Source organism: Podarcis tiliguerta (assembly GCF_965153285.1).
Source record: "Podarcis tiliguerta genome assembly, chromosome: 17".
Taxonomy (NCBI): domain Eukaryota; kingdom Metazoa; phylum Chordata; class Lepidosauria; order Squamata; family Lacertidae; genus Podarcis; species Podarcis tiliguerta.
The window spans coordinates 32,280,246-32,303,374 of record NC_139550.1 but is presented as its reverse complement, the minus strand read 5'-3'; the positions used below and the strand labels follow the sequence as shown (position 1 = coordinate 32,303,374).

At 46.0% G+C, this 23,129-nt stretch overlaps 1 protein-coding gene and 1 long non-coding RNA gene across 11 annotated transcripts in view; one reads left to right on the top strand and one right to left on the bottom strand.

Moving 5' to 3' along the window:
- VAV1 (vav guanine nucleotide exchange factor 1) overlaps positions 1-13,583 on the top strand; it is a 71,612-nt gene extending 58,029 nt beyond the window's left edge. For 4 of the 10 annotated variants that reach the window (XM_083419739.1, XM_083419740.1, XM_083419736.1 and 1 more), the window contains exons 22-28: positions 372-470; positions 2,598-2,629; positions 3,877-3,993; positions 6,332-6,419; positions 8,036-8,150; positions 11,618-11,769; positions 13,274-13,583. In XM_083419739.1, the coding sequence (XP_083275865.1) occupies positions 372-470; positions 2,598-2,629; positions 3,877-3,993; positions 6,332-6,419; positions 8,036-8,150; positions 11,618-11,769; positions 13,274-13,327 (657 nt within the window). In that variant the 3' untranslated portion in view covers positions 13,328-13,583. Of the gene's footprint in view, positions 1-371; positions 471-2,597; positions 2,630-3,876; positions 5,858-6,240; positions 6,420-6,545; positions 6,646-8,035; positions 8,151-11,617; positions 11,770-13,273 lie in introns of those variants that run through there. The other 6 variants (XM_083419741.1, XM_083419742.1, XM_083419737.1 and 3 more) reach the window with 3 other exon arrangements.
- On the bottom strand, positions 10,179-19,703 carry LOC310667963. The gene is made up of 4 exons (XR_014506488.1): positions 19,045-19,703; positions 11,108-11,210; positions 10,643-11,023; positions 10,179-10,414 (listed from the first exon to the last, which is right to left on the bottom strand). It is a non-coding gene; the product is annotated as an uncharacterized lncRNA (long non-coding RNA).
- Positions 19,704-23,129: the final 3,426 nt, after the last annotated feature.

Genomic DNA, 23,129 nt, shown 5'->3' with positions numbered 1-23,129 from the left:
GCTATCCCTGCGTTTTCCCTCATCTAAATATACTATGGACATGCTTTGATATATCAAAGTTGTGAATAACTTCCATATCACATCGGCAAATAATTCAAGGAAGTAATCTGGAGGTCCATAATCAAATTTCACAGATTACTAAAATGGTGAAGGCAACAAGATGTGATCTCCAACTAAACAAAAGTTTCCACTCTTTATTTTTAATACACTGCTTCGTAGCTACAGGTGTATCTTCAGAACATCAAGGATTAGTCCATACTTGTTTAAAAGGGTTTCACATTTGTTATCCCAATTCCGAGAAAATCTATTGGAGATTTCCTCCAATTAGCATTTTTAGGCAACTTTGCGTCTGGCATATGCTGTGATTTCAGGCAATACAGAAGCAGGGCGGTATGAGCTGTGGACAATATAGAAAAGAGCCCAACCTCAAATCTCATCTTGACAATAGGAATGCTACATGGGAGATTCAAGTATGTGCTCTATTGAGATGTTGAATGAGTGTTGGTGGATGTCATAAATATTGCCAGTGCTTTTTTTCTGGGGGGACGCATACCCCCTAAACATCACAGCTCCAACTATGGGGGCAGCTATGTTCCTCTGGGCCCTGGCTCTATTCTCACTCACAGGTCCAGTCATTTCAGACCTGTAAGATGTTTATTTTATTTTTCATTTCTATTTCCTGGACAGATTTTTACGTGGGATGTGAGTATTCCTCTAAATACCAGTTGCTGGGGATCACAACTGGAGAAAATGCTGTTGTGCTTCTTCCAGGCATCTAGTTGGCTCCTGTGAGAACAGGGTGCTGGTCTGGAGGGGCTTTTGATTTGCTACAGTAGGGCTCTTCATAATAATAATAATATAATCATCATCATCATCTTATTACTTATACCCTGCCCATGTGGCTGGGTTTCCCCAGCCACTCTAGGCAGCTTCCAGCACATATGAAAACATAATTATTGTGGTTTGGGGTGGTTATTATGAAATTGTTACTCTTTGTTTTCATTTTTATTCTGGGGAATGTCATCATCAAATTGTTCCCCTGGGCTTTTTCCATTACTTTTTGGAGCAGGGCTGGTGCCAGACTTCGGAGGTGCCTCAGCACCATGCCGCTTACGGGTGCCTCACCATCACACAGTGGCGTAGCGTGGGGGGTGCAGGGGGGGCCGGGCGCAACATCTGGGGGGGCGCGCTCGCACTCGCAGCTCTCTGCCCCTACCTGGCTCACTCACTCTCTCACTGCAGTGCTGGCTGTGCAAATCCGATCCGAGCCGCCGGGTCGCCGCCCACTGTGTGGGGGGGTGCCAGGCATGCGGTGCGGTGCGGAGAGAGAGCGAGGGACTATCTGGGGGAGGGACAGTGCAGCGGGGGGCGCAAATTACTTGCCTTGCCCCGGGTTAGGGGGCGCAAATTACTTGCCTTGCCCCGGGTGCTGACAACCCACCTACCACATGCAAAGGCAGCAAGGCCCCCTCCCCCAGGCCACCCCACCTACCAACACCCATGACAAGAAAATTGAGATGGCTGCTGCTGTGCACCATCCAGTCCTCCTGCTGGGATGACAGATCCAGTGCTTTTTTCTGGGGGGACGGACGGAGGGGGACGCATACCCCTAAACATTTTGTGAATCTAAGTTTGGCCTCCTTGAGAGGCAGTACTTCAATATGAGTAGGAAAATGACAGTACCCCTAAACATTTTTTTTAAAGAAAAAAAAACACTTAACCCTGTGCTGTTTAGTTACCCATCTTGGATGCTGGATGCTTCCAGATAGGTGTTTATTGTGGGATCAGTATGTCTCATGCATTCAGCTGTTTTGCAGCATCCATACAATGCCATTATCACCAAAATGCTAGCTCATATTTTTTGCAATTTAATCCAGGTTTAAATTGGATCCCTGACCATTAGGTCCAGTCATGGCCGACTCTGGGGTTGCGGCGCTTATCTCGCTTTTCTGGCTGAGGGAGCCGGCGTACAGCTTCCGGGTCATGTGGCCAGCATGACTAAGCCTCTGGCAAACCAGAGCAGTGCACGGAAATGCCATTTACCTTCCCGCCAGAGTGGTACCTATTTATCTAATTGCACTTTGACGTGCTTTCGAACTGCTAGGTTGGCAGGAGCTGGGACTGAATAACGGGAGCTCACTCTGTTGCGGGGATTCGAACCGCCAACCTTCTGATCGGCAAGTTCTAGGCTCTGTGGTTTAATGCACAGCACCCTTTCGATTAAAAGTCCAATGTTTTTTTAAAAAACCTGCTGCCAGGTTATTAATTACTGATATTTCAATAAGCCAGTTAACAATATTAAGCCCCCTTCTGGAAGCACCCAAAAAAGAGAGAAAGTGTTTTTACTTTGCAACCCAATGCTATAACACTGCATTTGCTGAATTAGAAATAATTGATAAAATATGCCTTTGGATTTAAGCAGCATAACTGCACAGTATTGCATATCTTCTGGGTGATGTCTTTGCCTCATTTGTCAAAACATTCCCACCAAAATGAAAGAGGCAAGGATTTCCCCCTCTGCTGTTTTTTCAAAAACTTTCCACAATACAAATCCTACCCCACAGAAAATAAATACTGTATTACCTTTTCTTTCCCAGATTCCTCCTCCAGATCTGTCAGTCTTTCACTGGTAAGTAACACCAAAGAATTAAACCATTTCAGTAGCTTGTTATCCAAAACTCCTTATTCTGTGATGTCTAGCATGAGGTTAATGAACCTTGCATCCTACATAGGCCTAGGGTTTCTGCTGGTAGTAGCCCACTTGTAAATCTACACAGTATGCAAGTACAATGAGACATCACATGCACATACAAGGTTTGCTGTGAGGTTTTCCCATGCTATTGATTTTTAAACGTGTTTATCCCATATCACAAGTTCAGAGCTGTTACACCAAGCTGAGAGCAGGGTCTTCTTCTTTTTTGGCAATCACTCATAGCCGAGTAAGATTGTCTTCCATAAACACAGTTTTAACAGTGAGTCCGTAAGTGACTGCGGAGGCCAATTCTGGATCCACACGTCCTTCCACAGTGGGGACATAGGTCTCTGGGCGGGAGTTGATCACGGTGAGGGTTTGCCAAGCATGCCTTCCTCTTAGCACGTTTCTCCCTTTCGTCCTGAGTTCGAGCCTCTTCAAAGTCCATGACACCTTTGGTAAAGGCTGTTCTCCAACTGGAGCTCTCTCAGGCCAGTGTTTCCCATTTATCGGTGTTTATACTGCATTTTTAAAGATTTGCCTTGAGAGAGTCTTTAAACCTCTTTTGGTGACCACCAGCATTACGCTTTCCATTTTTAAGTTTGGAATAGAGTAGCTGCTTTAGAAGATGATAATTAGGCATCCGAACAACATGACCAGTCCAACGAAGTTGGTATCGAAGTATCATTGCTTTGACACTGGTGGTCTTTGCTTCTTCCAGTACACTGGCATTAGTTCGCCTGTCTTCCCAAGTGATGTGTAAAGATTTTCACAGACACCATTGATTAACAGGGAGAGGACAGTATTCTCCCTCAGTGGCGTAGCGTGGGTTGTCAGCACCCGGGGCAAGGCAAGTAATGTGCACCCCCTAACCCGTGGATTTGCGCCCCCTAACCCTAACCCCCAGGTGTTGCGCCCGGTGCGGTCGGCCCCCCCGCACCCCCCACGCTACGCCACTGTTCTCCCTTGCTCTTCATTTCATTGTTGCAATAGAACAGGCACTCATCTAAAGACTTTATGAGAACACTGATAGTTATACTGAATAAAAACAAGGCACATAGGATTTCTCATGCTGCTTCGATCTCCCACCTTCTGTCTTTTGTGGTGGTGGTAAACTGTGGGATACAGAGACACCCAGTGACCAAATGCTGTACTGCAATTAACAAACACCCCTCATTGTACAGGTATGCAGGGCCCATGGAGCGGGCAGAAGCAGAACAGACCCTTGCCAGTCGTTCAGATGGGACTTTCCTGGTGCGGCAGAGAATCAAGGATGCAACTGAATTTGCCATCAGCATCAAGTAATGTTATTGCTCCCCACACTAGAAAATCAGGGTAGAGAAGGAGATTTGTATGTGCAGTACAGTGGTACCTCGGTTTTCAAATGTCTCCGTTGACATTCCGTTTGGAACTCGAATGCTGTAAACCTGGAAGTAAATGCTTCGGTTTTCGAACATGCCTCAGAAGTCGAACCGGAAACACGGCTTCCGTATTGAGGCTTCCATTTTGAGTTTTCGGTTTTCAAACGTTTCAGAATTCAAACTGTCTTCCAGAACGGATTATGTTCAAAAACTGAGGTACTGCTGTATAATAAAAGGAAAGGAAGGAAGAAAACCTTGAAGCGGGCAAAGTTTTTTAAAAAAATCATACCTTTTTAAAAATAATGCACCTCCACACTAGAATCCATTGATTCAGGTTTCTTTGGAAGTTGATGCTTATAACTTCTTCATCATCATTTTTTTATTTGTACCCCTCCCACCTGACTGGGTTGCCCCAGCCACTCTAGGCAGCTTCCAGCATATATAAAAACATAATAAAATATTAAACATTTAAAAACTTACCCATACAGGCCTGCTTTCAGATGTCTTGTAAAAGTTGTATAGTACCTTATCTGCTTGACATCTGATGGGAGAGTGTTCCACAGGGCGGGCGCCACTACTGAGAAGGCCCTCTGCCTGGTTCCCTGTAACTTCATTTCTCACAGTGAGGGAACTGCCAGAAGGCCCTTGGAGCTGGACCTCAGTGTCTGAGCTAAATGACATTGGCGGAGATGCTCCTTCAGGTATACAGGGCTGAGGCACGTACTCTTTGGTGAGAGAGACCCAGCAGAGATTTAAATACAGCATGGAAATATAGGGTGCTAAGACCTTTAAAATACCCCCTTCTAAGTTGCTTCCAAAGTTTCCCACTTCCCTTAGCACAGAAAGAGATCACCAGTTCAGTAAGGTAAAGAGATTTTACTTACAAACTCTTCAGAGGTCAGATTCATGTGCTCTTCCACACAGCAGCGAGAAAATACAGGCGGTACAACTTAGTTTCAAAATCGGTAAGAGTTTCTAAATTATTTGTATAGAGAGACAAAAAGGGCTTTCTAAAGCCACACAGTCTAAGTTGGATGCTCTAGCTTAGACATTCTTATATGGTGGAAGGAAAAAGAATGAAGAGTTTGGTAGCCCTTCCTCTCAGGTAAGGCCTGGCAGGACAGCTTATTCTAGGATCCTAACCCCTTCAAGCATTAATTAGATTTAAGCATGTTGGCTATACAAGGCTGATTTATCCCAAATTATTGTGTCAATTTTTGTCCCAGGATTCTACAGCACACCAACAGCTGTAAATATATACGTACCAGTAGCTTGGTTTCTTCTTCACAGTTGAAGCACAGCCTTATTTCAAATGCCTAAACAAACAAACCCCTGTGTTGCAAAATATGAGTCAGCAATATCAAAAGCAACACGATGGCCAGAAACAATAACAATGTGAAAAACTTTATGGAATAATTCAAAACATCAAAACTAACAAACTGAAGTCTCTGAAAGTCCTTAAATGAATCACGGTCCCAGACTTTACCCAGTGCAGAGCAAGCTGTGAAGTGACTACATAATCGCATGAGCACTTTTCCAGAGTATTTTTCATTATATCTATTCGAAAAAAGGTTGGTTGATGAAGAAATTACATATCTTTTCTACTTACAAGTGTTGAACTAATTGGCTGATGAAGAATTCAACGAAACAGTAGTTGTTATCCGGAAACACTATTCAGCAGAGTTCAGAGTTGAACATCAGAATTGGACATTTGCTGATTATTTCAAATGCCAGCATTAATTTTGACTTTGAATGAGGCAGACACCTTAGTTCTATCTCTTGGCTTAGAGCCTCTCTAAATGAGGTCTCTAAATAGGGACGCGGGTGGCGCTGTGGTTAAAAGCCTCAGCGCCTAGGGCTTGCCGATCGAAAGGTCGGCGGTTCGAATCCCCGCGGCGGGGTGCGCTCCCGTTGTTTGGTCCCAGCGTCTGCCAACCTAGCAGTTCGAAAGCACTCCTGGGTGCAAGTAGATAAATAGGGACCGCTTACTAGCGGGAAGGTAAACGGCGTTTCCGTGTGCGGCTCTGGCTTGCCAGAGCAGCGATGTCACGCTGGCCACGTGACCCGGAAGTGTCTCCGGACAGCACTGGCCCCCGGCCTCTTTGAGTGAGATGGGCGCACAACCCTAGAGTCTGTCAAGACTGACCCGTACGGGCAGGGGTACCTTTACCTTTACCTTTAAATGAGGTTACGTGACCTGTTGTTGCCAATTGTCAACAATGCTGTGCAGAAATGGGAAATCATTAACCCAACTGTCATGTGGCTTTGTGTCCCTCAGGTTCAACGCTGAAGTCAAGCACATCAAAATACAGACCAAGGAGGGTTTGTATCGCATCACAGAGAAGAAAGCCTTCAAAGGACTTATAGTAAGAATCAGTTTTCCCTACTGTCTTCACGGTAACTGTTACAACTGAGGAGAAGAATGGGGGTCTGGGGAACAAAATGAGAGGAAGTTGGGAGGGAGAGTGAAGGCAAACATATTTTTATTTCAGTTCCAGGATAGGCAGAAGTGAGATCTTTGGCAAGCACCATCAGAATAGTGATGATGGCAAAAGGCCAAACCAGGCAATGCATAGGATGGTAATTAAGAAGGTGCATGAATAGTCTCTCTACAGTTGGGGCTGTTTCGTTTAAGTGAAAAGCAATCACCCAAGCTGTGATCAGAAGCAAAAGAGCACAATGCAGAGGAGCTGCTTAACTCTTCCCTTTAGGGCACATCGCCCCATCCCTTTCCCAAGGAAAACTCATGGTTTAGCACTGAATCGGAACAAGTGGCAACTGGGTTTTCTGCAGATTGCTTTTTGTTCCAATTCAGCGCCAAAGAGTGGGTTTCCTGGGGAAAGCGGTGGGACAAAGGCAAAATCCCTCAGACCCATGCCTAGAAAGCACAAGACAAGCGAGAAACGTCTTAGGCCCTTAGGGCTCATCCACACTTACCAAAATTTCCTCTACCCTTTCCAGGCACAGTTAGCTCTTTAAAGCTCTAACAGCTTCGGCCCTATATTCCTGAAGGGGCGTCTCCATCCCCTTCGTTCAGCCCAGACACTAAAGTTTAGCTCCGAGGGCCTTCTGGCGGTTCCCTCATTACGAGAAGTGAGGTTACAAGGAGACAGAGGCAGAGAGCCTTCTTGGCAGTGGCACCTGCTGTATTTTTGTATATTCTGTTGGAAGCTGCCCAAAGTGACTGGGGTAATCCAGTCAGATGGGCAGGATACAAAAATGTTGATGTTGTTGTTGTAAGTGTCCGAGCACCCTTTTTATTTTTATTTTTGCTCTGGAGCCCTCTCCATGAAAACCCACTCTTTAAAGCTCAATTGGAGCAAATGGCAATCCATGGGAAACCCAGATTGACATTTGCTCCAACAACTGAGTGCGAAAGGACAGGTTTTCATGGGACGGCTCGGGGGGGGGGGGATCTATGCAGGAGCTTTTCTATGCCTGGAAAGAGTGGGGCAAAAGGTAAATGTGAATAAGCTATTAGTCTGCTTAATATCAGCTTCCCCAAGATACGTTTTCTAGAAAGGGCAAGATAGGGTGAGAAAATATGGGGTGACTAGAATGTATCATCTAGTGAGTGGACAAATGAAAGGAACATGTTAAATATCCCCACCTCTGCTGTCCCTGCACTCAAAATGGCAGCCACCAGACTGCTGAGAGGCTGTTCGTACATCTTCTATGTAATCTATAGTTGAGCCCTGGGAATCAGTTTGTGGCATGTCTCGCATGTTACACAGAAGCCAAAGGACCAATTCTGAAAAGGGGAATTAGAGTTTGGGGTTCAAAGAAACAGCTGAGATGTATTTCAGTTGTATTCCTTTTTTCCCTAATATTGTTCTGATATGTGCCTTGCATGTCATGTCTTTCTTTCTCAAGTGAATGGTTTAGATATGCTTTACCAGCTACACATTTCCTCCTCTCCGGGGCATATTGTGCAAGCTTTAGGATGTTGCCTGTATCAAGAAACTCTTCTTTCTCTCTCTAGGAGCTGGTGCAGTTTTACCAAGAGAACTCCCTGAAGGATTGCTTCAAGACCCTTGATACCGTGCTACAGTTCTCCTTCAAAGAGCCTGGGAACAGAACAGTGCCCAGGGCCTCTGGTGTGTGTGATCTGAGTCTCATCTCTACAGTTTCAAGACTCGGGGGAAGTTGGGGACAATAAAAAGCAAGATATAGGACGCGGGTGGCGCTGTGGGTTGAACCACAGAGCCTAGGACTTGCTGATCGGAAGGTCGGCGGTTCGAATCCCCGCGATGGGGTGAGCTCCCATTGCTCGGTCCCTGCTCCTGCCAACCTAGCAGTTCGAAAGCGCCTCAAAGTGCAAGTAGATAGATAGGTACTGCTCCGGCGGAAAGGTAAACAGCGCTTTCATGAGCTGCTCTGGTTCACCAGAAGCGGCTTAGTCATGCTGGCCACATGACCCGGAAGAACTGTCTGCAGACAAAGGCCAGCTCCCTCGGCCAGTAAAGCGAGATGAGTGCTGCAACCCCAGAGTCGACCTAATGGTCAGGGGTCCTTTTACCCTTTACCTTTATAGGAAAGCAATGGAGGCTTGCTGTGCTTCTCTGGGGTTATTCTGTGGCAAGAGACCCAGAGGTACAAGGTCTTCCAGACAGAGAATGCAATCAGAGCTGTCCATGAGTGCAAGTTTTTTGCACCATGTACACAACACCATTATGTGCCCCCCCTCCCCACTTTTACATTTAATCTGGATTTCTGGTTGCAGTGGCACTCTATTATTGTTATTAACCTGCCCTTCCACCCAAAGATCCCAGTGGATTACAATATTAAAACACAGCTTGTTAACACAATTGCGGGGGGGGTGTCGCATTTAATATGGCTTTCAATGAATAGTCTTGCCACATCTGTGCCTCCATTTCCTCCTCAACAGAGCATGACCCGGCCACTGTTTTTGGCAGCCCAAACTACAGTGGTACCTTGGTTCTCCAACTTAATCCATTCCGGAAGTCGGTTCCAAAACCAAAGCGTTCTAAAACTAAGGCACGCTTTCCCATAGAAAGTAATGCAAAACGGATTACTCCGTTCCAGACTTTTAAAAACAACCCCTAAAACATCAATTTAACATGATTTTTACTATCTAACGAGACCATTGATCCATAAAATAAAAGCAGTAATCAATTTACTGTACTATAAAATAAATAAGACAGTATTGTAGATGATTAAAAAAAAAATAACAATTCTTACCTGCACTGTTGATAGTCATTGTTTGGATGGGAGGCTTTTTATCCATTTCCACAGTGGCACAATCAATCAATAAGTACCGTATTTTTCGCACCATAGGGTGCACCGGCCCTTAGGACGCACCTAGTTTTTTTGGGGGGAATAAAGGGAAAAAAATTTATTTCCCCCCCAGGTGTGCTGCACCAATCCCAAAGCTTGGGGCATGCAGAGCTCAGCGCGCCCCAAGCATCTGGGTGCCGGCAAGGTCTCCGCTAGCCGTGGGAGAGCCGTGCGGCTCTTCCACGGCTAGCGGAGTGCTGCGCCAATCCCGAAGCTTGGGGTGTGCGGAGCTCAGCGCGCCCCAAGCTTGTGGGTGCCGGCAAGGTCTCCGCTAGCTGTGGGAGAGCCGTGCGGCTTCGTGCGGCTCTCCCAGGGCTAGCGGAGCGCTGCGCCAATCCCAAAGCTTGGGGCGTGCGGAGCTCAGCTCGCCCCAAGCTTGTGGGTGCCGGCAAGGTCTCCGCTAGCCGTGGGAGAGACACGCTGCGCCTCCCCGCTGTCCCCGGAGCTTGCGAGGCAGGCAGCGGGGAGAAGCGCTCTTCTCCCCACCGCCTGCCTTCAGATCAGGTCGAGGACAGCGGGAAGACGCGCTGCGCCTCCCCGCTGTCCCTGGAGCTTAAGGGGCTGGCAGCGGGGAGAAGCACGCGTCTCCCCGCCGTCAGCCTCCAAACCACATCAGGAGACAGCGGGATGGCGGCGTTCCGCCTCCCCGCTGTCCCCCGACCTTGTGGGGCTGGCGCTGGGGTTCTCCTGAAGTCTGGAGAGCGAGACCCTTCTCACTCTCCAGGCTTCAGCGAAATCCTGCATTCGCTCCATAGGACGCACACACATTTCCCCTTCATTTTTGGAGGGGAAAAAGTGCGTCCTATGGAGCGAAAAATACGGTAACTGAACTGGGTTCCACACAGTCACACAAAAAAAATAACCGAAAAAAACTCAAAAACAGAAATGCAAAATAAATAGCAAAAACAAAAGCACCAAACTTCACCCATTCCGGAAGTCTGCTTGACTTCTGAAATGTTCGAAAACCAAGGCACAGCTTCTGATTGCTGCAGGCGCCCTGGAAACAATAGCCGACAGCCACATCGGACATTTGGCTTCCGAAAAGCGTTCGAAAACCACAACACTTACAGTGGTACCTCGCAAGACGAATTCCTCGGAAGACGAAAAACTCGCAAGACGAAAGAGTTTTTCGTTTTCTGAGTTGCTTTGCAAGATGGTTTTCCCTATGGGCTTGCTTCGCCAATGCATTCCTACAGGAAACCGTCCATACACAGTGGTGCTTTGCAAGACGAAAAAACTCGTAGAACGAAAAACTCACAGAACGAATTAATTTCGTCTTGCGAGGCACCACTGTACTTCCGGGTTTTCGCCGTTTGGGAACCAAGGTGTTTGAGTACCAGGGCGTTTGAGAGCCAAGGTACCACTGTACACAAATGTGTCTTGTCTCCATTTGCCAGATGCAGAAGTGACATCAGAATTTCAACAATCTGGTTCAGAGGAGCTATTCTCTTAACACGTTTCCAACACAAGGTCCAAACTCCATGGTCCAACCTGTGTCAACCAGCGTGTGATGAACAATCAATTACTATTCTTTAATAGACTAGGCAATTTCCTTCCTTTCTTCAGTGGTTGCCTGGCTTTCTCTGTGTTTAAATCCACCTGTCCGTCTATTGCATCTAATGGAGTTGGAGGCTGAAGAGCAGACATAACATTGAGGTCAGCTGCCTGTGGCCTATGCAAAGTACAAAGACTGGATCATATAACTTGTATTATTTTGCATACAGTAGTAGTGCAGTGTAGATCAAGCTTCCCATACCTTCTCAATCCTCTTTGGCTAACATGCACCTAAGGAAGCTCTACACCTGTCACTCTTACCTGGCCAGAGCACTAAAGGGAAATCTTCCAGATCTCTCTGAATTCTGCAGAGAGAAATGGTTGGAGCATGCAGACTCTTAAGGCCTGGAATTGATAATGTCATGCCTGTTCATATCCTTTAGGCCAGAGCTTTCCAAACTGTGTGTCGTGACACGTTAGTGTGTCGGCTGCAGCGTGTGTCTTGCGCAAATGCTCCTGGGGCTGGAAAGGGGTTAGTTTAACCTCTAGTTTGCTAGTAAAACCGAATTGCTGTGTCGCGAAATGATGCTTGTCTAAAAATATGTCACCCACATGGAAAGTTTGGAAAGCTCTGCTGTGTGCATTTGTTGACCACAATCACTTTTAACTTCTATTATCATGCTCACTGCCTTCCAAGTGGTGTGCAGTTTCAGGGATGTGATAAGCACCCCCTTACTGTTTCCATGCCTAACTCTTCATTATTCCTTGACAGGCAAGAGCTGCAAGTACTTTGGTTCAGCTAAGGCTCGCTACAATTTCTGTGCAAGAGACCGGACGGAACTGTCCCTCACAGAGGGAGACATCATAAAGATTCTCAACAAGAAAGGGCAGCCAGGATGGTGGAAGGGAGAGGTCTATGGCCGGGTGAGCACCTTTGTAGCCATACCACTCTGAGCTGCTTGCCTTGGAGAATGTGGCACATTTGGAACAAACTGAGACCGATATACACCCCTCACCTCTGAATTGAATGAATTTTGGAGCCAAAAGAAATATTGAGGACCTGTCAGGACTTTTTGCACTAGTCCAATAGCACTAATGCAACTGTATAGATCATAGCTGTCAACGTTCCCCTCTTTTTAAGGGAAATTCCCGTATTCCGAATAGGATTCCTCACAAGAAAAGGGAAAAGTTGACAGCTATGGTGTAGAGGTTGCTGCCTTCAGCCACACACACCAGCACACTTTGGCCATTTTTAAGCAAGGCAATGTGCAGCTGCGCTTCAAGTGGCTAGCTACACGGGCTATTTGTCAGCTGGGAGCTGATGTGTGTGCCCCAGTTGAATTGGGACCCGAACTGGGTTCATCTCCGGAGCAAGGGTTACAGAAGGGTCAAAATGGAGGCAGAGTCTGGGTCTGGAACAAGGTAATCCATCCAACAAGCACTAGACAGAACAACAGCCAAGGCCAGGAGCAGCTAAAGTTGCAGGCAGGGAGATGATCCAAACACAGCAACCACTACAAGGGACAACTAGAGCCAGAGCAGGGGCACAAGCTCTGCCCCACAGGCAGCTCATCCTGCCCCCATCCCGGTGCATGCAGCACCCCAGACACCCATGTGGCTAGCTACATCACTGGCTTCATCCAAGAAGTCAGCAGTGGGAACTGGGAAGTGGGGAGCACAGACTGGGAACAATAAACCTACTCAAAGCCAGAAGCAAAGGTGCAGGTCTGATGTAGATATGGTCATGGCCAAGCTGGGTCTAGATAATCCAACAAATTATTTAGGGAAGTGGAGCTGTGGTGGACCCAACAGAACAATCCTTCTCCTTATTCCTCTTTTCTGTATCCCTGCGTGGTTCACCAGGGCACCAATACAGAAACTAGGAATCTGCCAGTTCAAATGCCAAGTTGATTCCAGCACTCCTTGAATGTATATTAACTGGGCTGCTGATGTCTACTGGGAGAGCTTTGAGAGCCCGAGGTATGATAGGAGGAAGAGACCTCTTATCTATCTGCAGTCCTCTTCCCCCATCTCCCACATAAATGCATCCTTGCCACATCACCAGGAAACAATAATTACATAGTCCCCAGAACACAGTGAACTGAGAAAGATGGCAGAACGCTAGCCTACATTGCTGTCAGTCCATGAAATGATGTCACAGTTGCTATTGGGGTAGCTGCTAAAAATGAAATGCCTTCAATGAAGTTACACTGTGTATGTCAACTCAAAGCTGCTGAGGCTAGAACCTCATTTGAATGGTTAATCCCAGCATCAACCAGTAGCTGAGAGTTTGCTAGACTGGACTTGCACCAACATCAGAAAAAAAATATTGTTGGCATCTAAAGTCTGTGGCTCTCGCCCTGGGAACATTCTCATTGCCTGATAGGGCTCTCCAATCATTCCTTATATTGATGTGCTTTCTCTACAGGTTGGCTGGTTCCCTGCAAACTATGTGGAGGAAGATTATTCAGAGTATTGCTGATGCCACACCCAGTTGGGTGCATTGAAGGATTCTTTTGCAGCACATCCTGGGACAACCACAGAATCATTTTCCTGTAACCACTGCTGTGCAAAAACTATTATTTATGAACTCTCTTTAATTCCCCTCACATTGGTTTCTGACCTTCACTTTGTGTTCTTAATGTCCAATAAACTGGGTGAGAACCTGGTTGTAACTACCAAAGAGCAAACCTCATCATCAAAATCATGTGTGAAAAAATAAAACTACAGCATGAAAAGCTGCTTCTTTTAATGTCACAATTGCTCATAGCCACAAAGATATTGTGAGCCCAGTTCCCTTGGTGCATAATAGCTGCATAACCCAGCATGCAATTTCCACGTTTTCTGCATGGGATCCTTGATCTGGAACAAATGTGTTTGGAAACTGCCAACATTCAAATGTAGTCTCCCTAGACCCTTCTTCACTATTGTTATTCTTCATTCTTTTAATACTGCCCACAAAAAAAACCCATGTACAGTGGTGCCTCGCAAGACGAAATTAATTCGTTCCGCGAGTCTCTTCGTCTAGCGGTTTTTTCGTCTTGCGAAGCAACCCTATTAGTGGATTAGCGCTATTAGCGGTTTAGCGGCTATTAGCGGCTATTAAAGGTTTAAGGGATTAGCGGATTAGCTGCTAAAAGGCTATTAGCGGTTTAGCGGCTTAGAAAAAGGGGGTGGGGAGCGGAAAAAAATCTCAAGACTCGCAAGACATTTTCGTCTTGCAAAGCAAGCCCATAGGGAAATTCGTCCTGCAAAGCGCATCAAAAAACGGAAAACCCTTTCGTCTAGCGGGTTTTCCATCTTGCGAGGCATTCGTCTTGCGGGGTACCACTGTAATTTTTCAGGCAGATGCCTTGGTGGTAGTAGCAGCTTCCACCTGAGGCTCTGGATCACTGCTCTGCTCCTTGGTCCTTCTAGACTCTCTGGTCTTTCTCTAGAACAGGGGTTAGCAAACTTACCGTGCCTTGGGCTGGTGTCTCCAGCGCCGATCGCCCAGAGGGCAGGAGAGCGCGTGCCCATGTGCGTGTGCACACGCTATTTCCGGTGCACTTCCGGGTCGGAGGAGAACCGGAAATAGCTTGTGCGCATGCGCACGGGCCTCCTCTGACCCGGATGTGCACCAGAAATAATGCTTGTGCTTGCGCAAATAACGCTTATGCATGCACAAATAATGCTTGTGCATGCGCACAAGCTATTACCGGTGCTGCTCTGACCCGGAAGTGGGCAGCCGTGCAGCGCAGTGCCGGTAAGAGCGGGCAGTGGGCAGCGGGGGTCCCTGCGGGCCGGATAAATGAGCCCCTCGGGCCTTATCCGGCCTGCAAGCCTTAGTTTGGGGACGCCTGCTCTAGAAGGTATTAGTGAGACCACAGAGAAAGACCCAGAGAGTCTAAAGTCTTTGGACCGCCAGGCTTCTCCTTCTAGTGGGAAACCAGTTGCCTGGGTGAAGGCAATTTGCTGAGCCTGGGCTAAGACAAAAAGGGTCTGCGTGTGCATTCAGAGTTTTCAAAAGCTTGTCAACACATACCACTTGAGCCACAGAACTTAGGTTGTGATTTTTGACTATGATATTCAACACCAACAGGATAAATTTGGAAATACAGTGGTACCTTGGTTTCTGAACATCTCCACTGATAATAATAATAATAATTTATTATTTGTACCCCGTCCATCTGGCTGGGTTTCCCCAGCCACTCTGGGCGGCTTCCATAGAAACAAAAAATACAGTAAAATATCACAGATTAAAAACTTCCCTGAACAGGGCTGCCTTAAGATGTCTTCTAAATGTCAGGTAGTTATTTATCGCTTTGACATCTGATGGGAGGGCGTTCCACAGGGCAGGCGCCACTACCGAGAAGGCCCTCTGCCTGGTTCCCTGTAGCTTTGCTTCTCGTAATGAGGGAACCGCCAGAAGGCCCTCGGCGCTGGACCTCAGCGTCTGGGTAGAACGATGGGGGTGGAGACGCTCCTTCAGGTATACTGGGCCGAGGCCGTTTAGGGCTTTAAAGGTCAACACCAGCACTTTGAATTGTGCTCGGAAACATACTGGGAGCCAATGTAGGTTGTCAGGGAACTGCCATCAGTGTCCAAGGGAGAGAGCAAGCTCCGAAGGGATCCCAGAGAGCGTCCCGGGAGTGGGAGGGGCAGCCCATCTTCTGGGGGAGAGAATCAGCGTAGCTCCAGTGGAGAAGGGGGGGAGATGGGGGAATCGGCGAGGCGGTCCCATGACTCCTTGCCGGGGACCAGCGGGGAGAGAAGCGGTCCTCTGCTGCCCACGCCCTCCTTGCGCAGAAGGCTTCCGTGCAGGGAGAGTAGGCGGAGACTGGGCGTCAAATAACTTCTTTGCTGGAAGAAGTTTAAGAAACGCCCACTGACGGATTCTGCCAGCGATTGAGACGGTCACGGGCGAGTGGCTGCCCGGACAGGAAAGGTTCACTCAGGCAACCCAGCCAGACGTTGGGACAAGCTTACGCACGAGCAACCCCTAGAACCATTACATAGGTCTTTCAAGACCGGTGTTATGTGGTCTCGGCGATGAACATTTCGGTTTAGAAACGCCGTAAACCTGGAAGTAAATGCTTCGGTTTCCGAACATGCCTCAGAAGACGACCATGCCATGCGGCTTCCGCTGAATGCAAGATCCTAAGGCCTAGCTGTCGGCTATTGAGTTTTTGGTTTTCGAACGTTTCAGAACTTGAATGGTCTTCCAGTATGGATTACGTTCAAAAACCGAGGTACCACTGTAACTGTTAAAAACAAATTGTTTCAGAAAGACAAATTTCCTTCTCTTTTTTTTCTGCCTGTACTAAGTAGCCATAGTCAACCAGCTGATGGTTCTTTAAAAACTTAATAGGCTGCCCAAATTTTGGGGGGGGGGGTGGTTTTCCCTAGAGCTGGGTGATATCTGGCTGGAAGCTGCCCAGAGTGGCTGGGGCAACCCAGTCAGATGGGCAGAGTACCAATAAATTATTATTATGCATCATAATGTATCACCAGCTAAATATCATGATATACCGATATATCATGATGTCTGAAATACGGATGGAGCTATGTAGAGGCACTGGCTGGCTTCAGTTTTCCCCACATTGTGATTTTTGCGTAGGAAGTACACACACTCACACTAGGGATAGCAATGTATCAATACATTGTTAGAAATCAGTTTGTAGTCCACATTGTGGTCACTGTTTCATAATATTCAACATGGTGATATATCGTGAATCACAGTGTGTGCGTGTACTATGTAAAAATTCGCAATGTGGGAAAAACCCTGAAGCCAGTTATTGTGTCTCATGATTCCTTCTGTCCCTGTTGCTCTGTACTATAAAATGGCAGTTGTAACAATATGTTAAAGGTAAGTTAAAACATATCGGTTTTAGACCCCTGAGTAGTAGCAGTTTCCAGGACATTACCCTGTTTACACAGTTACATCTTTATTTCAGATAACAATAATACAGTGGTACCTTGGTTCTCAAACGGCTTAGTTGTTGAACAAATTGGCTCCTGAACGCTGCAAACCTGGAAGTAAGTATTCTGGTTTGCAAACGTTTTTCGGAAGCCGAACGTCCGACATGGCTTCCACTTGAGTGAAGGAAGCTCATGCACCCAATCAGAAGCCGCGCCGTGGTTTTCAAATGGTTTCGGGAGTCGAACAGACGACCAAAACAGATTAAGTTTGAGAACCAAGGTTCCACTGTATATTGGTGATGTTTAGCTGGGACACGGGTGGCGCTGTGGGTAAAAGCCTCAGCACCTAGGGCTTGCCGATCGAAAGGTCGGCGGTTCGAATCCCCGTGGCGGGGTGCGCTCCCGTTGCTCGGTCCCAGCGCCTGCCAACCTAGCAGTTCGAAAGCACTCCCGGGTGCAAGTAGATAAATAGGGACTGCTTACTAGCGGGAAGGTAAACAGTGTTCCGTGTGTGGCTCTGGCTCGCCAGAGCAGCGATGTCACGCTGGCCACGTGACCCGGAAGTGTCTCCGGACAGCGCTGGCCCCCGGCCTCTTGAGTGAGATGGTCGCACAGCCCTAGAGTCTGTCAAGACTGGCCCGTACAGGCAGGGGTACCTTTACCTTAGCTGGTGATATATCACAATGTTGAAAGAAGAAGAAGAGTTTGGATTTGATATCCCGCTTTATCACTACCCGAAGGAGTCTCAAAGCGGCTAACAATCTCCTTTCCCTTCCTCCTCCACAACAAATACTCTGTGAGGTGAGTGGGGCTGAGAGACTTCAGAGAAGTGTGACTGGCCCAAGTTCACCCAGCAGCTGCAAGTGGAGGAGTGGAGACGCGAACCCGGTTCACCAGATTACAAGACTACTGTTCTTAACCACTACACCACACTGGCTCTCAAAGCCAGACATTGCTCAGCCCTAATACACATCATGATTCGTGATATACCGCCAGGTCAAAAATTATGCAACTGGTATCATAATACAGACTTCAAACTGGTTTGGGATGATATATCAATATATTGGCCTGTCCTTGTTTTTCTCCAGACTAGCATTTATATATACCAGTGTTTTTCAACCACTGTTCCACGGTACACTAGTGTGCCGCGAGATGTGGCCTGGTGTGCTGTGGGAAAAATTGAAAAATTCGAAAGATTTAAAAAAAATAATGAAATTTTCGCCCACTAGGCAGGCGCCGGACTGTGTCCTGGGAATGGGTGGGGTGGGGTTTTTGACCCCATCCTCGGCCAGCAGGGGTGCCGATTGGTGCTCCTCAGGGGGACACCCTCCACTTTTCTGATGTCCGGGCTGTGATTGGTCCAGACTCCAGCCTGGACCTATCACAGTAGGACATCATCTTCCGACTTCCTTCCCGCCCGAGCACAGTGTGCGCAGCAGCGGAGAGAAGAAGACGTTGCGACTCGAGTCACCAGGAGGACCGGAGAAGTTGTCATTTTATTTCTCTTCAGTCTCCACTGAATGCCTTGACTGGGTTAGGGACCCTTATAGCTCAGCATCAGTTGGTGGAAAGGACATGACTTTACAGGAGCAGGAGGAACTAACTGAACTGAGACAAAATCGTGGTTTCAAGCTAAGATTTGCTGATCTACCTTTGGACAGTTTTTGGTTGGATACTGCCAAGGAGTTCCCCCTTCTGGTAAATAAAGCTATTTTGACATTGCTCCCATTTTCCACTACATATCTGTGTGAGATGAGCTTTTCAAGCATGATTGCTATAAAAACCAAATACAGAGAGAGACTGAGAGCTGTTGACGAAGAGCTATGTGTGTGTCTTTCTTCAATTACAGCCAGAATATCAGTTTTGTGTTCAGCCAAACAGGCCCAGGTCGCACACTGAATAAAGTATTTTATAATTTGTAATATTTCTGTTTACTTACTATTTCATAATAAAGTAATTATAAAATACTTTCTTTGTGTTTATTTGATTCCTATTCAAGAGAATTACTTTATATATAGTCAATATAGGCACAGAGTTAATTTTTTTAACATTTTCTAATGGTGGTGTGCCTCGTGATTTTTTTCATGAAACAAGTGTGCCTTTGCCCAAAAAAGGTTGAAAAACACTGATATATACCATTAAAACAAAACAAAAAAATACATTAGTTATCATTAGATCTGATCTCTCAGGGCTCTTCACACTTCTGTTTATCCTGCTGCTTTCCCCTGAGATTCAAATATATATATTTTAAATATTTAGGAACAAGGAAATGAAAAACTCAAGGAAGCTATGTAATACCTTCTTCCAGCTCCAACTGTCAGCTAGAAATGAGTAGATTCAAACAGTTACTGTGATGACCTCATTTACCAACCAGCAGTGTTGTGTAAGCATGACATCATAGAGAAAAGAGAGAAGAAATATGATTGGCTGAGTAGATGCTGCTGCTTCTTAAAGGGAAGAATAAAGGTAAAGGTAAAGGGACCCCAACCATTAGGTCCAGTTGTGGCAGACTCTGGGGTTGCAGCGCTCATCTCGCTTTATTGGCTGAGGGAGCTGGTGTACAGCTTCCGGGTCATGTGGCCAGCATGACAAACCAGAGCAGCGCACGGAAATGCTGTTTACCTTCCCAGTGGAACGGTACCTATTTATCTACTTGCACTTTGACGTGTTTTCGAACTGCTAGGTTGGCAGGAGCAGGGACCGAGTAACAGGAGCTCACCCCGTTGCGGGGATTCGAACTGCCGACCTTCTGATCGGCAAGTCCTAGGCTCTGTGGTTTAACCCACAGCGTCACCTGCGTCCTGTCAAAGGGAAGAATAGTAAGCTTCAAAATTCACAGGATGATATTTGAAATAAATCTTAAATGACTTTGTGTTTGCTTCCTAAAAATCAAACTTTCTTCCATTTTTCTTGCCTGGTAGGCTAGTGGCAGTACTAGCCATAGTCAATCCAGCTGATTGTTCTTTACAAACTTGTTAAAATGCCCTACATTTTTTGGTGGTTTTCCCCTCAAACTAGCATTTACGTACGAACAATACAAAGAAAAAAATGATACATATGTCATTAGAGCAGTTCTCTTACCTGATAAAGAACTTTGCCCACATAGCAACAGAATAAACTACCTGCAACATCCTCTCTAATCTAAACTTTAAAAATCCTAAATAATTGGAAAATCTCTAAACCTAAATGCAATACATAAATATTTTTAAAATAGTAACTTTAGGACAATCAAAAATGAACAAATCAAGAAAACTACTCACTTCTCCTTCCAGCTGTGACAGAAATGAGCACATTAATTTACAGTACCTGCCTCATCTACCTACTAGCATTGTTTAGCAAGCATGACCTCATAGAGGACAGACAGAGCGGAAAGGTGATTGGCTGAGCAGATGCAGCTGTTTAGAGAGGCTTTGCACAACCTTTATATGATCATATCTCAATATCAGCCTCTTAGGAGGCTCAGCGGAAATTTCAATGGGGGGGGGGGGGGGAGAAGATTGGCAACAGACCAGATAAAACCTGCCTGGCCTGCTTTTGTACCCTTAAAAGAAATGGATCTGCAGAAATATTCAAGTGAATCTTCTTCCTGGGATGGATCTGCTCACTGGTGGAGCTTAACCTTCTGTTCAGTGCAAAGCTACAAGATTCACGAAGTGGCAGTTCTAAGCAAAGTTCTGTGAAAGTGAAAACTGATCACTTTTCATGTTAGTTTTTAATGTAACCAATACACTCCTTAAAGGATTTCCTTATAGAAATTGTTGCTAGTCATTGGAAACAAATGTGGCATTGCCAAACTACCTCCCTAAGGTCTGCTATACAGTGGTACCTCAGGTTAAGTACTTAATTAGTTCCGGAGGTCTGTTCTTAACCTGAAACTGTTCTTAACCTGAAGCACCACTTTAGCAAATGGGGCCTCCCGCTGCTGCCATGCCGCCAGAGCACGATTTCTGTTCTCATCCTGAAGCAAAGTTCTTAACCTGAAGCACTATTTCTGGGTTAACGGAGTCTGTAACCTGAAGCGTAGGTAACCTGAGGTACCACTGTACAGTACTTTTCTGCATTCTTCCAACAATTTGCTGTAATAGATTATCAATTTCTTCCAAATAATTCGAAAATAAGGCATAATGGAAGTAATCGAGTAGCTCTGGGTATACCACCTTTGATGCCAATATTTATTACCCAAATTTTATAAGGCAATGGTTTGTCTACCGGACTCTTTTTTTTTCTTTTTTCCCTAGTGCATGGAAAGATCCTTTGATTTGGGTGCTCAACCCTTTCCCCACCCAGAGCTGCTCTGATCAAACCTGGAATTTTTCTGTTACAATACTAAGGGCAGAAGGGGTTGGTGGGATTTGGAATACACATCTCCAGTGTATTGTTTGGCGCTATCTGAGCACTTGCGCTTATTAACACGATTTTATTATACATAGCTGCCCTGTCCTCCTGGCCTGGGCACTGTTGCCAGCCCTGCTTCTAATAATAATAATTAATAATAATTTTATTATTCATACACTGCCCATCTGGCTGGGTTTCCCCAGCCACTCTGGCGGTTTACAGCACCTTAAAAAATTGTAAAACATTAGACATTAAAAAACCCGATACAGGGTTGCCTTCAGATGTCTTCTAAAAGTCAGATAGTTGTTTATTTCCTTGACATCTGATGGGAAGGCATTCCACAGGAGGGTGCCACCACCGAGAAGGCCCTCTGCCTGGTTCCCTGTAATCTCACTTCTCGCAGTGAGGGAACCGCCAGAAGGCCCTTGGAGCTGGACCTCAGGGTCTGGGCTGAACGATGGGGGTGGAGAGGCTCCTTCAGGTATACTGGGCCGAGGCCTTTTAGGCCTTTAAAAGTCAGCACCAGAAATGGTGTTCTACCTATAGTAGCTTTAACAACTATTGGACTAGCGCCCAGGAGGACAAGGTCCGAGTTCCCACTCAACCATGAAGTCTACTGGGTGACCTTGGGGCCAGTTGTTATCTCATTTCAGCTTAGCTCACCTCACTGGGTTGTTGCTGTGAGGATAAAATAGAGATGGGAGGGGAAAAAAAGGGGAACTCTCTGCCTATTGATATCAAGCAGGTAATACCTTAACAATATTACCACTATTTATTAAATTTGTATACCACTCTTCACGGAGGGCGGTTCACAACAGTATGCTTTTCTGGCACCTGCTATTTTTCTTAAAAATATGAAGCGGTATAGAAATGCAAAATAAAAAAAATCATTCCAGTAGCACCTTAGACACCAACTAAGTTTGTTATTGGTATGAGCTTTTGTGTGCATGCACACTTCTTCAGATACACTGAAACAGAAGTCCCCAGACCCTTATAAATAGTGAGGTGGTGGGGAGGGTGTTGGGAATGGGTGATTGGCTGATAGGTGTGGTAAACCTGTTGAGGACTGTTAACGACTGCAATTGGTCTTACAGGAAGAAGCAAGGGGTGAGATGGCTAAAAATAGCTTGATCATGTATAATGAGATAAGGTCTCTCCATGGTTTTAAGTTTGGTAAGGTAAAATGTAAAGGTAAAGGGACCCCTGACTGTTAGGTCCAGTCGCAGACGATTCTGGGGTTGCAGCACTCATCTCGCTTTCTTGGCTGAGGGAGCCGGTGTACAGCTTCCAGGTGATGTGGCCAACATGACTAAGCCGCTTCTGGCGAACCAGAGCAGCTCATGGAAACACCGTTTACTTTCCCGCCTATTTACCTTACCTATTTATCTACTTGCACTTCATGCTTTCAAAATGCTAGGTTGGCAGGAGCTGGGACAGAGCAACGGGAGCTCACCTTGTCACAGGGATTTGAACCGCCGACCTTCTGATTCAGCAACTACTCTTTCCAGTCTATTTCTGAAATTATTTTGTAATAAGACAGCTACTTTGAGATCTTGTATAGAATGTCCTGGGAGACTGAAGTGTTCTCCTACTGGTTTCTCTGTCTTGTGATTCCTGATGTCAAATTTATGTCCATTTATCCTTTGGTGTAGGGTTTGTCCTGTTTGTCCAATATAGAGAGCTGAAGGGCACCTTTGGCATTTGATGGCACACACAATGTTAGAAGATGAGCAATTAAATAGTCCTGAAATGATATGTTTGATGTTTTTGGGGCCAGTAATGGTGTTGTGTATGTGGCAGCAATAAATAATAATTAATTAATTAATTAATTAATAATAAAACCGTTCTTGTTTGGGCAAGCCTAAACATGTGCTTAATAAATGTTGTAGGGTTGTTGTTTTTTTAGTATTTTAACTATTTTGTTACATTTTGAAGTGTAGATTTTAATTTGGTGTTTTTTTAATAAAAAAAATTGCAATCAAGCGGCACATCAATTTTAATGGAATGATGAAATGAAACTGCTTTTTTGCGGGCTGCTCTTAAGGGGC